At 35.4% G+C, this 14,577-nt stretch overlaps 2 protein-coding genes across 3 annotated transcripts; both read left to right on the forward strand.

Moving 5' to 3' along the window:
* Positions 1-5,949: 5,949 nt before the first annotated feature.
* On the forward strand, positions 5,950-10,305 carry cnn1a (calponin 1, basic, smooth muscle, a). Its single transcript, XM_051114692.1, has 7 exons — positions 5,950-6,086; positions 6,877-6,998; positions 7,231-7,297; positions 7,860-7,997; positions 8,112-8,228; positions 8,809-8,955; positions 9,098-10,305. The coding sequence occupies exons 1-7, from the start codon at positions 6,027-6,029 to the stop codon at positions 9,308-9,310; spliced, it is 864 nt and encodes a 287-aa protein (XP_050970649.1). The 5' UTR covers positions 5,950-6,026; the 3' UTR covers positions 9,311-10,305.
* A 628-nt stretch (positions 10,306-10,933) lies between these two features.
* On the forward strand, positions 10,934-14,508 carry pld6 (phospholipase D family, member 6). Of its 2 annotated transcripts, none has more exons than XM_051116845.1 (4): positions 10,934-11,025; positions 11,865-12,052; positions 12,135-12,358; positions 13,745-14,508. In XM_051116845.1, exons 1-4 carry the CDS (start codon positions 11,014-11,016, stop codon positions 13,996-13,998), a joined length of 678 nt encoding a protein of 225 aa, XP_050972802.1. In that variant the 5' UTR covers positions 10,934-11,013; the 3' UTR covers positions 13,999-14,508. The 2 variants fall into 2 exon arrangements, with proteins under 2 accessions (XP_050972802.1, XP_050972795.1); XM_051116838.1 differs by lacking the exon at positions 10,934-11,025 and adding an exon at positions 11,714-11,755.
* Positions 14,509-14,577: the final 69 nt, after the last annotated feature.

The following is a 14,577-nucleotide window of genomic DNA, read 5'->3' on the forward strand; positions in this document are numbered from 1 at the left end:
CACATGCTATAATCAAATACATCTTTTTAAAATCAGAATCAGGATTTTAGCACAGCTATTCATCACACACTCTTCTTATTACCAGTGTGACAAATGCAACAAGGTTCATCTATCAGATCTGTCGCATTAAATCTGAATCCAAGTACCTCAATACATATACATGAAGATAAACTGTTATGATGCGATATATTCGGCGACGTCTAGCGGCCACTTAATATCCAGAACACACTCGCAAGCAAACAATCACGCAGCAGCAGCGCAGAGAATCTCAGCACAGAAATCAATGAAATTGTACTGTCAGGGTTTTAGTGTCGTCTTCACCACGGCCGGCCAGAATAGATGCATAGCTCTGCCAGTAGATGAGAGGAGATGGAGGGATCAAATCAATACCGAGCTGGTGGAACAGGTAATAATATATTGATGGTTTTTATGTAAGGTCTGGAGGAATGGGGGCGGTGTGTGTAAATGAAGAAGAAACTACTAGATAAGACTCAAATCATCTGTGATAGCAACATAAAATATCCTTTCACATACTCTCACTGAGCTCCCGCTAAAATGTGTTCTAAGAACGTTTTGAGAGTTCTTGGAACGTACAGTTTTTAAAAAGTATTTTTAAAAATTCTTGTTTACGCCAACAAAAACATTAAGGGAACGTTCCATTTGATCATTTTGCAAACTTTATGGGAACATTCTCTGAACTTTTGGAACAGAAAGTGAAAAATGTTAGACAAATGTCTAACTAAAGAATAAAAAAAAAAGTTCATGTGCGTATTAATATCGTTTTTGTGCTTATGTTTTGAGAACGTTTTTAAGGCCAACTTTGGACAAGACTTCTGTTAGAGTTACGGGATGAACGTTTGTTCGTAACGTTGAGAAAACATTGCCAGAACGTTTTCCCTGTTGGCTGTTAGTGAAGCTAAAGCTGATGTGCAGTTGTTCGATTTCAAACTCAAATTATGATATTTAGCTCCTTATACTTAACAGTGATTGAAGTTTGAGAGCATTTGGGACGCTCAGCCTGTGAGGGGTATCTTAAACGACACCGATTTATTTAGCAGCAATAAGCACATCTGGCCGTTTATGGTCCTTCATTTTTGTACGAGAGAGGGCCAGTTGGTATGAATTCAGCTTTTGGCTCCTTGAACATTTTCAGATGAATACAGTGCCCTTATTGTTACTGGAATCTGCTTTATGAAATTGGTACAACTGGATTTTTTTTAATACTTTCATGAAATGCCTCCATGAGACAGAATAATTGAAAACATGCTGAAAGGAAAGACATTCATTGAATTGTGCGGACAATAAAGTATTGAACAGGGTCACATGTCGCACATTATGATACAGCTCACTGTACTCCGAATGTAATGATTGCCAAATGCAAACTGTAATTCATTCTGGATGCGGTTCCCTAAAGGAGTGTATGTAAAGATGATGACAACACATGCATAGTGCGATCCAAAAGTTTGAAACTGTGTTGAAAACCTAAGAATGTTTTCATTTAATCCATGAAATAAGCGGAGTTTTAGGATTTTCAACAATGCAAAACCATGAAAAATCATACAATGAAGACAAAATAATGATTTTTGGCCAATGTTTTTGCTTCCAATAAAGCTCAAGATCCTTTTGTGAACTTCTGGAGAACATGATCATCAGGTTTTACTTATGACAGCTCCAGTGCTGTCATAAAAACACAAGGAGGTCAACGCAAATAAGAAATTCATGTACATTTTTCATTTACACCGTAGAATTTCTATAGGGACAAAAGTTTTTCTTTAATTCTCAGACATTTAGTTACTTTATAAACGTAATATGACTTGAATATGCATGACATAAGACAAATAAATAAACATGTATGAGTTTGTGTGCAATATAAAAACGATTTCTTTATCAGTTCTCATATATTTTCCTTTTTCAATCAGAAAAACATTTTTTAACCATAATAATAATAATATATTTAATACATTTATAAAATATATTTATAACTGAAAAACACTGAGGTTAGTACAATTTTAAAGAAATTAATACTTTTATTTAGCAAGGGCATAAAGTGATCAGAAGTGGCTGTAAATATATTTATAATGTTAAATATATTCAATTTCAAATAAATACTTTTTTTTAAACTTACTAATTAACAAAGGCTTAGCAAAGGAACCACTCCCCACTCAGGTACAAGGTATGTGCATTTTATAATATAAATGCAATAAAACTGGAAGCTCTGGAAAGCTGGAAAACTGGAAACTGGACTGCATACGGAAGTAAAATAGATGTTGTCTCTAATCAGCTTTGCCCAACAGATTTGCATATATGAGCAGTTCCCACAATGGAATTGAAGCAGTGCATTTCCTCATTGAAAAGCAATTTGTATCCAGTACTTGTACTTGTATCCAGTACAAACATTTGCATGCATTGATTCAGAAAAAAAAGAAGTTAAGTAGAGGTTGAACTTTTAGGAATTTAATAAGAAGTCAAAGGAAAACCCCATCATCCCTATGCCAAATGTAGGTAACCTCGCAACTGTATGATTGTGTGTAAATGTTTATATCCACCCTATTCATGCTTGAATTTACTTCCAGAAAGACACACTTTCTATTTAACAAAGAGTCCTGGATTTCTTTTTTTTAAATATCAGCATTTTGATGATGATTTCTGAAGAATCATGTGACACTGGAGTAAAAAAGCTCAAAATTAAGCTTTGCATAACAGAAATAAATTACATTTAAAATATATTCAAACAGAAAACGCTTATTTTAAATTGTAATATATTTCACAAAATTATCATACGATCAAAGAAATGCTGCCTTGATGAGCGTACACACACATTAAAAATGCCACACGGCAGTCAAGGTTGTGTAGCCCAAATTGTGCTGAATATCTGGATCACTATACAGTTGACTTTAAATTCCTGATGCCTTGTGCCAGTAGCTTCGTCTATTGTTAAAAAACATTTTTGGATAAGTTAAAAGTTTCAGACTCAAACAGTTTCCCCTGTCTGAACGACAAGTACATGGTAAAGCTTAATGTCAGATTGGGATTCTTGAAGCTGCTAGGCAACATTCTGTCATTGGTCCAAACCTGCTTCAAAGCCACAGCAGGATTACGCAGTATTTTACCATTATTCAGCCCTGTCTTCTACTGATTGTAACCATATGTTACAGGATGGTTAAGGTAAGAATTCCTGTAGTGATTTAAAGTTCAAATCTGAAGAAATTAACTGTACTGGATGCACTTTTTAGTTTACACAGTTCATATTTCCAACTCTGTCACACACAGTTGAGGAGTCCTCAGGTGAACCCCAGCGGTGTGAACTGTTTGACTCATCCAACGTAAATGATTCGACGCTTACTTGGCAGATCTGGAAAATACTGTTCATGCTAAATAACTGTGATGTATGCGTGGCACAGATCTGATCTAAAGTTCAAGGACTTGTGAACTGGAAAGGTTGGATATGCATATGAAGGGAAAAAGTAATTTAAAATATATATATATATTGACATTTTAAGAATGAAATACTGCTTAATGCAGAGCATATATGCAAATAGTATGCAACATTGTTGTTATCTGACCTCATTGACACTGCATGTTTAATTAAGTTAAGTTATCATTTCAGAAATAACATTAAACATGTGACATATATAATGCATACTGCAGAAATAGTGAGTAGTATGCTAGTATGCAATTCCAAACTGTGCTTCTTTCTGAAATTATGGGATGCTATGATACAGTATGTGGCCCAGCCATTGACAGCTTGGGATTTGCGCATTTGCAAGACAGATGCAAGATTGTGATGGCGCTTCCTGTTGAATAACTAGTATAAAAGCAAAGTTAATGTAGGCCAATGGTGTAGGGCCAAGTGAAGCACTAATGACATGGTAGGCATGATGTTAGAAAAAAGACAGAATATAAAAAAAGCAAAAAGACTCTGAGTATACAAATCTCTTAAAACTCCCTCTGAAAAGCATGTATGGCCCTTGTCAAAATCCTTGAGTCTAGCTGCAAAAGTTGGTCATGCCGCCATCTGGTGGAAAATTATGGTTGTTACAGGGACAAATGGTACATTTTTCAACTCACTTGTAAAGGCAGAAGGAGCTAGAAAATTCAATTGAAATTGAAAAGAAAAAAAAAAAGAATTTAGTATTATATCACCAATGGATACTCTACAGCGAATGGGTGCCCATGACACCCATCCAAACAGCTGATAAAAACATCACAGTAAACCACAAGTAATCCACATGACTGCAGTCCATCATTTAATGTCTTTTTGAGTTAAGTATTCCTTGGATTGGATCTGGATTGCAATCTTTTAAATGCGCATTAATTTGTTTTATGGCCACTCTATCCTTGGCTCATCCCCTAAAACAGTTTTAAACATCTCTTGCCAAACTGGGCTGAAGTACATTCCTTAAAATAGTATGTAAGCGAGTCACTACTTTAGTCTTTCTTACTTTCATCCATCTATCTATCCATCCATCTTTCCATCATCAATCCATCCATCCATCTTTCCATCCATCCATCCATCATCCTTCTACCTTTTCATCCATCCTTTTTCCGTCTGAAGTACTCCTTAAAATAGTATGTGAGTCACTACTTCAGTCTTTCTAACTTTCATCCATCTATCCATCCATCATCAATCCATCTATTCATCATCCTTTCATATTTCCATCCATCTTTATTCCATCTGAAAGCGAGTCACTACTTTAGTCTTTCTAACTTTCATCCATCTATCTATCCATCCATCTTTCTATCATCCTTCCATCCATACATGATCCCATCCATCCATCCATCCATCTCCATCCATCCATCTTTTTTTCCATCCATCCATCCATCCATCATCCTTCCATCTTTCTATCCATCCATTTTTCCATCTGAAGTACATTCCTTAAAATAGTATATAAGCGAGTCACTACCTTAGTCTTTCTAACTTTCATCCATCTATCCATCCATCCATGTTTTTTCTATCCATCCATGATCCATCCATCCATCCTTTTTCCATCCATCCTTTTTTCCATCTGAAGTACATTCCTTAAAATAGTAAGCAAGTCACTACTTTAGTCTTTCTAACTTTCTAACTTTCATCCATCCATCCATCCATCCATCTTTTTCTATCTATTCATGATCCATCCATCATCCATCCATCTTTTTTCCATCCATCCATCCGTCTATTCATCATCCTTTCATCTTTCCATCCATCTTTATTCCATCTGAAAGCGTCACTACTTTAGTCTTTCTAACTTTCATCCATCTATCTATCCATCCATCTTTCCATCCATCTTTTTTTCTATTCATGATCCATCCATTTATCCATCTTTCAATCCATCTTTTTTTCCATCCATCCATCAACCTTCCATCTTTTCATCCATCCTTTTTTCCATCTATCCATCCATCCATCCATAAAAGCATTCAACATAGGCCACCAATACACAAGAAAACATATATGTACATTAGTCTTTTTCATTCTCCTCCTTGTTCATATACAGATGCAAAAACTCACTAATGTAATGAACTCAGTTCAGATTCACTCTGGATTCTTTCTGTTCTAAATATGTCTATAAACACATGACAGCTGTAGGACCATCATGACCAAATAAAGAGCTCAAATTCCATCGTCTCCTTTCGGTCCATCCACCACCATCTTCTTGCCCTCCTTGTTTAATTTATTATTACCTTTACAATTATAATACTAGTAATCATTTACTATTATTACTTTTGCTTTTCTGAATTAAAACAAATGAAGATAAGAAAACTTCAAAAAGCAGAAAAAAACACATCATTTGGAATTTTCATTTTTATTAAACTATTCCTTTAGAACTCATTTGACCCATGCCGGCAGTACATTCATGCTCATGATTGGTCAGATGGTCAAGAGGCCCCAGCCAATGAGCGGCAGACTTGTACAGTATAACAAACGGGACAGAGGGGCATTTAAAAGATGGAGATAGATCAGAGCAGAACTCCTGGGCCACAGCTCAGAGAGCAGATACATACGGATCACAGGAGCACCAACAGGACTCAACTCCACAGCAGAGACCATGAGCACCCAGTTCAGCAAAGGACCCACATTCGGACTCTCTGCTGATGTCAGGAACAAGGTATGTGCATTTTATAATACCAATGTAATAAAACTGGCAGCCGTGACTGCATACAAAATTAAAATAGATTTAATAACTTTGCACACAATGCATTTCAGCAATGCATTTCCTCTTTGGAAAGCAATTGTTACACTTGGATCCAGTGCAAATACTGATTCAGAAAAAAACAACAACAACAGGTTAAAGGAAAACTCCTTCCACTGTTGCTAAGCAAAATTTCCAGAACATCTGTGTTGCCAAACAGCAACATTTGTCTAAAAAAAACAACAAAGAAATAACATAAATAAATAAAAAACAAGAACTCTTATTTTTGTTATTGTAGCTCTTCAGTTAAAATTATTTTAGCATTAAATTAAGTGTACAATAGGCGGTTGATGAAACGTTAGGGATGATATCTATTTACTGACGTCATGGAAATTAGTGTATAACTTCAATAAATATACTTCAGAACTTACTGTAGAAGAAAGACACTCAATTTTGATCAGAATTATGTTTTTATGTATTATCATTGCTATGACAAATAAGTGTTTGTGTAAATGTTTATAGCCAACCTGTTCATGCTTGAATTTACTTCCAGAGGACAGAACAGAGACACAATGTGTTAAATTTACAATAACATTCTAATAACATTTATGTAGTAAAATACAAACAAAATTTTAATTGACTAAAGTGATTTCTGCTGTTGTAAGCAAACATCTTGCATGCATAATGTTAGAAAAGCATTATGTTATGTTAGTATGCAAAAAAGTATTATGTGAAAAAACATAAAACTCGTGACTTCACCTTACAGCTGGCACAGAAGTATGACCCTCAGATGGAGGAAGACCTGAGGATGTGGATTCATGAGGTCACGGGTCGAGCGGTTCCTGACAACTTCATGGAGGGACTGAAGGATGGTGTGATCTTGTGCGAGTGAGTTTCGGAAATGAAAGATGGTTAATAACCTTTATTTAACCAGTTAAAAAGACTCGCTAAAAAAATCTTTTACATGAGTGACTTGGTATGTCACCAAACAACCAAATAAATTATTTAAGGACAATTATCACAAAAAAAAAACAATTTAAAAAATAAAAAAAATCAATGGTAACCCAGAAAATGGCACAAAAATGGCTTTTTGAGCTTATATGGTGTTTTCACTCACTAGGCTGATCAACAAACTGCAACCTGGATCCATTTCGAAGGTCAATCATTCAACCCTGAACTGGCACAAGGTAGTATGCATATCCGCAATGTTTAAATTTTGTGGCTTCACTCATGTCACTCTAGTCAAATTTATATTCATGCCACGTTTGATGGTGATGAATGTCACTTTCATGTTATGAAATTGAAACTATTTTTTGCCATTTTAAGAATGTCATTAGTGCATGTACTGGATATGGCTGTATGTGCTGAGAAATGCAGAGAATGTAGATGTGTACAGAATTTAGCTCTAAGTGACTGAAACTCTGACGCAGGCTGGCTTTTCTTTGGCACTGTCAAAATGGTTTCTGATTAAAAGTGTAAATACTTACAGAGGATAAAACAAACTTGCAATTAAGACCAGTTTGCATAACAAGGAATGCAGGACAAGAGTCAAACCCATCTAACGAATGGACTATTTTACCTCATTAACTCAAGTCTGTTTAAAGTACCACAGTCAACTGTGGAGTTGACCTACAAAAACTGTATTTCTGGACATGGCATAGTGGTATCTATGACTATGACACAAGATGTATCCATTCCTAACTTATTTTTATTTCAGCAATTTTGATCTACTCCTTCAATCTCTCTTAGTTAGAGAACATCACTCACTTTGTTCGTGCCATTGGTGAATATGGGCTGAAACCACATGACATCTTTGAGGCCAATGACCTTTTCGAGGACATGAACCACACCCAGGTCCAGTGTACCCTCGTCACATTGGCTGGAGTGGTGAGAAACTGATTCAACTCTTTAATATGCAGCTTGAACAACCTGTGAATACGACCAAAGATATGTTATGCTTTTTCTATGTTATGTCTTTTTCCATGTTCTTTCTCCACCCAGGCCAAGACTAAAGGCTTCTACACAAAAAGTGACATCGGTGTGAAGTATGCAGCAAAAAAGCAAAGGAAATTCAATCCTGACAAGATGAAAGCGGGGAATAGCATTATCAGCCAGCAGGTCACATGTCAAAACACTAGACATATGATGCATCAATGAGAAATAAGAATGCAACATGAAAACAGAAAATATTTTGAATGACGGAAAAAAATGTGCAAGAGTATGTAAATAAAATACTTTGAATTACAGATGCATTTAATTTGAATGTAAAACAATCTCTGCTTCTGTAGCACTTGCAGCTATGACAATTTAAAAAAAATCACTACTGTACAATTTTTTTTAAAGAGGTAAATGCAGTTATATTGTAAAATATATTATTACAATTTAAAATTATTGTTTTCTATTCGAATGCATTTTAAAATGTAATTAATTCCTGTAAAGGAAAGCTGAATTTTCAGCATCATTACTCCAGACTTCAGTCTCACATGATCTTTCAGAAATCATTCTAATATGCTAATTTACTGCTCAGGAAACATTCATTATTATTAGTGTTGAAAACAGTTGTGCTGCTTCATATTATTGTGAAAACTGTGATACATTTATTTGAAACATTTTTTTTTTTTTTTTTCAAAAGAATCTAACCCTAAACATTTGAACATTAGTATATCTAAAAATATATATCTTTCATCTGAATTCATAGATGGGTTCCAACAAATATGCCAGCCAAAAGGGCATGACCTCTTATGGAACCAGACGCCATCTCTATGATCCCAATATAGGCATGGAGAAACCAGCGGATCGATCCACTATAAACCTCCAAATGGGCACCAACAAATGTGCCAGCATGGTGAGGCCACGTGCTGCATTAATGTCTCTATGCTAAGAATTCTGAAAGCACACCGGACAGTTCTGGAAAGTTCCAGAATGCCCTAAAAATTCCACAAATGTTGCCTTTTTTAATAAATGCACTTGTATTTGTCCTGTTGTAGGCTGGAATGTTTGCTCTTGGCACAGCGAGACAGGTGACAGAAAAGAACGTAAATCTAGACCCGGTGGACACTACAACCGTGTCTCTGCAGATGGGAACCAACAAAGTGCCGTCTCAGAGCGGCCTCACCCCAATGGGAGGCGCACGTCTAGTGTATGACCGCAAATACTGCGCCAAGCCTCATGAACAAGACGGCACTGATTTCATTAATTAATACTCTTACACTCTGGTATTCAGCATTGGAAGATAATGCCCCTTTCTTTCCGATCCCAGACCAGAATAACTTAATAATCATCTTTATGTGGAATATTAGTCATACAGTATGTGCTTAATTAGAGAATCAATCAAGCTAGTCTTTGATCAGTTTAAAGGGGATCATCTACCACACAAAAACTCCAGATCAACTGGTTTAGGTGCTTCATTATGGATCATAGTTTGCCTAATATAACATTATCTTTAAATTCCTCAAAAATTGATGTAATTGGTCTTTAAAGTCAGAATATCAGAAGCTACAAATGTGATTAAACAAACAAAAGATCATCAGTTAGTATCCATATGTGGGGACAACAAATATGTATTCACAAAGGTAATGAAAGGATAAAACAGTTATGATATTTGTCTGATAAATGTATCTTTGCCCTACATTTGGTGAGTCATTAAACAAAAAGTACTTTAATTGTTCCCTGTCAAATATAGATGTATGTTTAGAATATACACAACTTGTGTAAGCATTGAGGAAGTGTTGCAATGACATTTGCGCATTTTACACACTTTTGAACTTTTCAGCCTGTGCTTGCATATGTCTGCTTAATGTTTGAAAGCAGCAAGAAACCAACATTTTTAGGTAGCTGCATATCTATAATTACTTGTTTGTCACTATTTCATTATTGTTATCATTTTAATTGTTGCAAAAAAACATGGTTGTCTTAGTCCTGTATTGTATTAGGGTATCCTTACAAAATCTGCTGACAGTAGGCTATCAAGGACAGTGATGTAATTGTATGGTGACTCTGATATATACAGTAATACTGAATGATACACCAAGGTTTTTCAAAGAATACAGTGGAATTACCATAGTACCATGTCCATATGATACACTGTCCGAAAAAAATATTCCATGGTGCATTTTGGCACTTTTCTTCAGAATTCTCTAGAATTGTTCTCTACTGCATTTTAAATATGAAACACTGTCTTTTATTGTGGATAATAAACGCTGACCCAGTTAAAAACGTCTTGTTTGGGAAGAAACAAACTTGCCACTTTTTTTTTAAAAGCAACTCCTGCATTAAACAGGTTCAAAGAGCCACATAAAAATTGATTCAGTGAATCTTTTACGCCGTCATCACGGTCCTCGTTGTGACATACACTAGCAAAAAAACAAACAAACAAAAAAAAAAAAAAAAAAAAAACTCCCAAATGAAACTTGCGTGTGTATACGTTGCCTTTTATCACGTTCCGTCTAAGTTAATATACATAATATAAAATAGAATTTACATTCAGCAAATTTGTATGTACAACAAACATTAAATTAATTTAAATTACTTGGATTTAAAGTTTTTCTTCGCTGCAAATAAAATGCATTAATAAAACCATCGCATTAATCAAGTCATAATTTTCATTTCAAATTTTCGTTTTCACATTTCATTTCATCCCATCCATTAAATCCTACTTTCACTCCAAATGTCCGTGCTATTATGTCGCTCTTAGCTTTTTGGTTTAGTACAAACACAAATCGGACATACTTGAAAGAGGTGAGTCTGTAAATTGTTTTATTCGAGAAACTCTCCGGCCGATTCGAAAACGATTCGTTTCGTGAACCTCTTCAACCGATTCTTTGAAATGATTCGACTCACAAGAACGATTTGCTCTTGACCACAACACGCATGTGCTTTTATTTGTCACCTGACTTCGGCAGACATGTCCCAACAGGTATTATATCAAAATATTCTCACATTTTGTGCTATAAAAAGCGATTCGTAACAAAACACGTACCTGGATAAATGACAAACAGCAGTACAAGTTTAATTAGTTGTATTAGTCGCTTTCCAGAAACGCTACCATAGTGTCAAAGACGTTTAAGCTTTAAGTTTAATTAAACATTAAAACACGGTGTTATTAAATTTTTTCGTCATGAATGTCAGTTATATGACAACCACAACTGCTGATTTCGGAACGTAGGATAAATGTGCAAGAATAATCAATTATATTAATTATGATAACGTTTCAAATTATTACACAACACCCTGGAATACGTTTCTCATTGGTCATTTAAGTCTATCTGTGGTCAAGAATTTTTGTAAAATAAATAAATAAATAAATATATATATATATAAATAATTGTCCTTGGTCATACATAACTGTGTTAGTTAGTCGTGTACCTGTTAATATAAATACGCATAAATATTGTTTTGAGTTGCATTGTTTAGGTGAGTAGACAGCAACCAAAGAGTAAGATGAGTGAATCTAGTGTTCATTATACAAAAGCATTTGATTGCATGTTTCCACAGACCAATCAGAAACAAGCACCTGTGCAATAATTTGAAACATGGAACAAATTAATAACATTTTCTGTGGGTGGGCACCATCCATGCATGGCCCTGATTTGGGAAAATGACAGGTTGAGAGTTTGTGATCCCAAATGTATGTGGTTAAACAAAAGGTAGAACAAAATGTTCACCTTCAGGAACATACAGTCTCTTTTTATTGTTCAAAAAGTGTAATATAACACTGCTTTACTTTCTAATCCATTCTCTCTGCGTGTTTCTCAGATGTCATTTAAAGAGCTGATGAAAGTGTTAGGGCTGGGAGCCGTAGCTTTCGTTCTGGGGGTGGAGTGGCTGAACTGGCTGACGCGGCGTCTGAGAGACTCTCGCGGGCCCCTAAAAGAAGTTCTGTTCTTCCCTTCACCCCAAGTCTGCGTTGAGCACCTGTTCACACGTCATACACATTTCCCCTGGTAGTTTGATCAACTTTTTCTAATCTAAACATGCAATAATAAGGAAAACAACTAATTTCTGTGCATTTCTCTTTGCGCCCAGTGCATGTCCTCTTCCCCATGGGGTTGAGACATCATTCTCCAGGCTCCTTAGACATCTTCTCTCTGCACGGTTGTCACTGGACCTGTGTGTGTTCTCCTTCTCTCACATGGAGCTGAGCAGGGCGATTCTCCTCCTGCACAAACGGGGAGTCGTTGTACGAGTGGTTACGGACAGAGACTACATGACCATCACTGGATCTCAGATCGGCGCCCTTCGTAAGGCAGGTGTGTTGATGCATAAATGTGACTTCACAGGGTTGGTTCACTCAATGAAAATGTCTGTCATCTAACTCCAAAAAGGATATATATATACAGTCGAAGTCAAAAGTTCACATACACCTTGCAGAATCTGCAAAATGTTAATTATTTTACCAAAATATGAGGGATTATGCAAACATGTTTTTTGTTTAGTACTGACATGAATAATATATTTCACATAAAATATGCTTAAATATAGTCCACAAGAGAAAATAATAGCTAAATTTATAAAAATGACCTCGTTCAAAAGTTTACATACGCTTGATTCTTAATACTGTGTATTTTTTTGTTTAGTGATAGTTGTTCATGTGTCCCTCGTTTGTCCTAAACAGTTAAACTGCGTGCTGTTTCTTCAGAAAAATCCTTCAGGTCCCACAAGTTCTTTGCCTTTTCATCATTTTTGTGTATTTGAACCCTTTCCAACAATGGCTGTATGATTTTGAGATCCGTCTTTTCACATTGAGGACAACTGAGGGACTCATACGCAACTATTACAGAAGGTTCAAACGCTCAACAATGCATTAAGAGCCGGGGGTGTAAATTTTTGAACAGACTGAAGATGTGTACATTTTTCTTATTTTGCCTAAATATCATATTTTTCATTTAGTATTGCCCTTCAGAAACTACAGAAGATACATGTTTCCCAGAAGACAAAATAAATTAAATTAAATTTACCCTTATCTTCAAATTCAAAAAGCTCTTAATGCATCGTATTTCCTTTTGGAGCATCAGTGTGTGTGTGTGTGTGTGTGTGTGTATATGTATATATATATATGTGTCTATGATGTCTGTGACTTTATTAATCTTCATTGTTATTAAATTAAGAGTAAATTTCTAATTTCAAAATACTAAGAATTTTAATTGTATTTTTTATTTTTTTTTATTTTCTAAGAACTTTTTTTTTTTCATTCTAAAAAAAATTGTAAAAAAAAACCAAACAATTCTCTAATTTTTCAAGGTTTTTAGTGGCTTCATAAATGTTATCATTGTATTTAGCATGGGCCTGTCCTCAGAACTCTGTGGTATGCAGTATGAAACGGTTTATAGTCAGAACTTGTATGACTGTTGCAGGTAGTAAAAACTCTCCTTCTTACGTAGATTACAACAGCAGCACAGCTCGCACATGTTCTGTCTGGTTCAGCCTTTGTTATTTCAGTACACACTTCTATAACTTCTGCAAGCTGTCACACCTGGCTACTGCAGACTGTGATGATGCATTAGCGCATACTTAAAGGATCTAGATGATTTACACATGGACGGGTTTGACATATGTTTGACAAAATCTATTGTTAATTTGCAAGAAGATTTAGAGCTAATTGATAGTTTCCAATTTGTTTTTGACCTCTGTTACAGGCATCTGTGTGAGGCATGAGATGAGTAAAGCTGTTCATATGCACCATAAGTTTGCATTGGTGGATGGCAGGAAATTGATCACTGGCTCCCTCAACTGGACCCTAACCGCAGTCCAGAGCAACAAAGAAAACATCATGGTTACGGAGGAGCCGGAGCTCGTCCGGCCCTATCAGCAGGAGTTTCAGAAGCTGTGGGAGGCCAATGATCCAGCCAATCACAAACCTCAAACCACCAATGGGCAGCAAAACAGATAGACTTGTACAGACATATAGGGCTTCACATTTACTTTTTTCACTTACGGTTTACATGACAGTTTTACGCAGAGGAGTTAATTTTATTTGTTAGATTACTTTTTAATAGCTAGTTTTCTATTTTCTGAGCATCTTAATGACAATTTCAACACCTTAAAGTGTTTCTTTAGCTTAAGGTGTTTCTCAGTTTTTATGCTTTTTTTTTTTTAGCTGTCGGCTTGTATTATTTAGTTCAGTTTAATTTAGTTCAGTTAATATAACTTTTTTTTTTTAAGATGTGCCCTAGTCTAAGTACAAACTAGTTCAAATAAACCCATACATAAAAACCTAGTGTGTAAAGCAAGCTGAAACCTGTGACTGTGTGTTTCATAGCCTTGCCTTTGATTGCTCAACTTGCATTTTGTGTTCCTCTTTTGTGACTAGGAGATTTTAGATAAGCTGGTTTGCACCTGAATATTAAATTTTAAAAACGAAAAAAGATCAAAGAAAACTGTTCTTATTTCCTGAATTTAATGTTGGGGTTTGCTTTTGAATAAAGTTCAAACAGTGCATTTAGTTTGCATCATTCATCATTTAAATGTG

This window comes from Labeo rohita, chromosome 1 (genome assembly GCF_022985175.1).
Source record: "Labeo rohita strain BAU-BD-2019 chromosome 1, IGBB_LRoh.1.0, whole genome shotgun sequence".
NCBI lineage: Eukaryota > Metazoa > Chordata > Actinopteri > Cypriniformes > Cyprinidae > Labeo > Labeo rohita.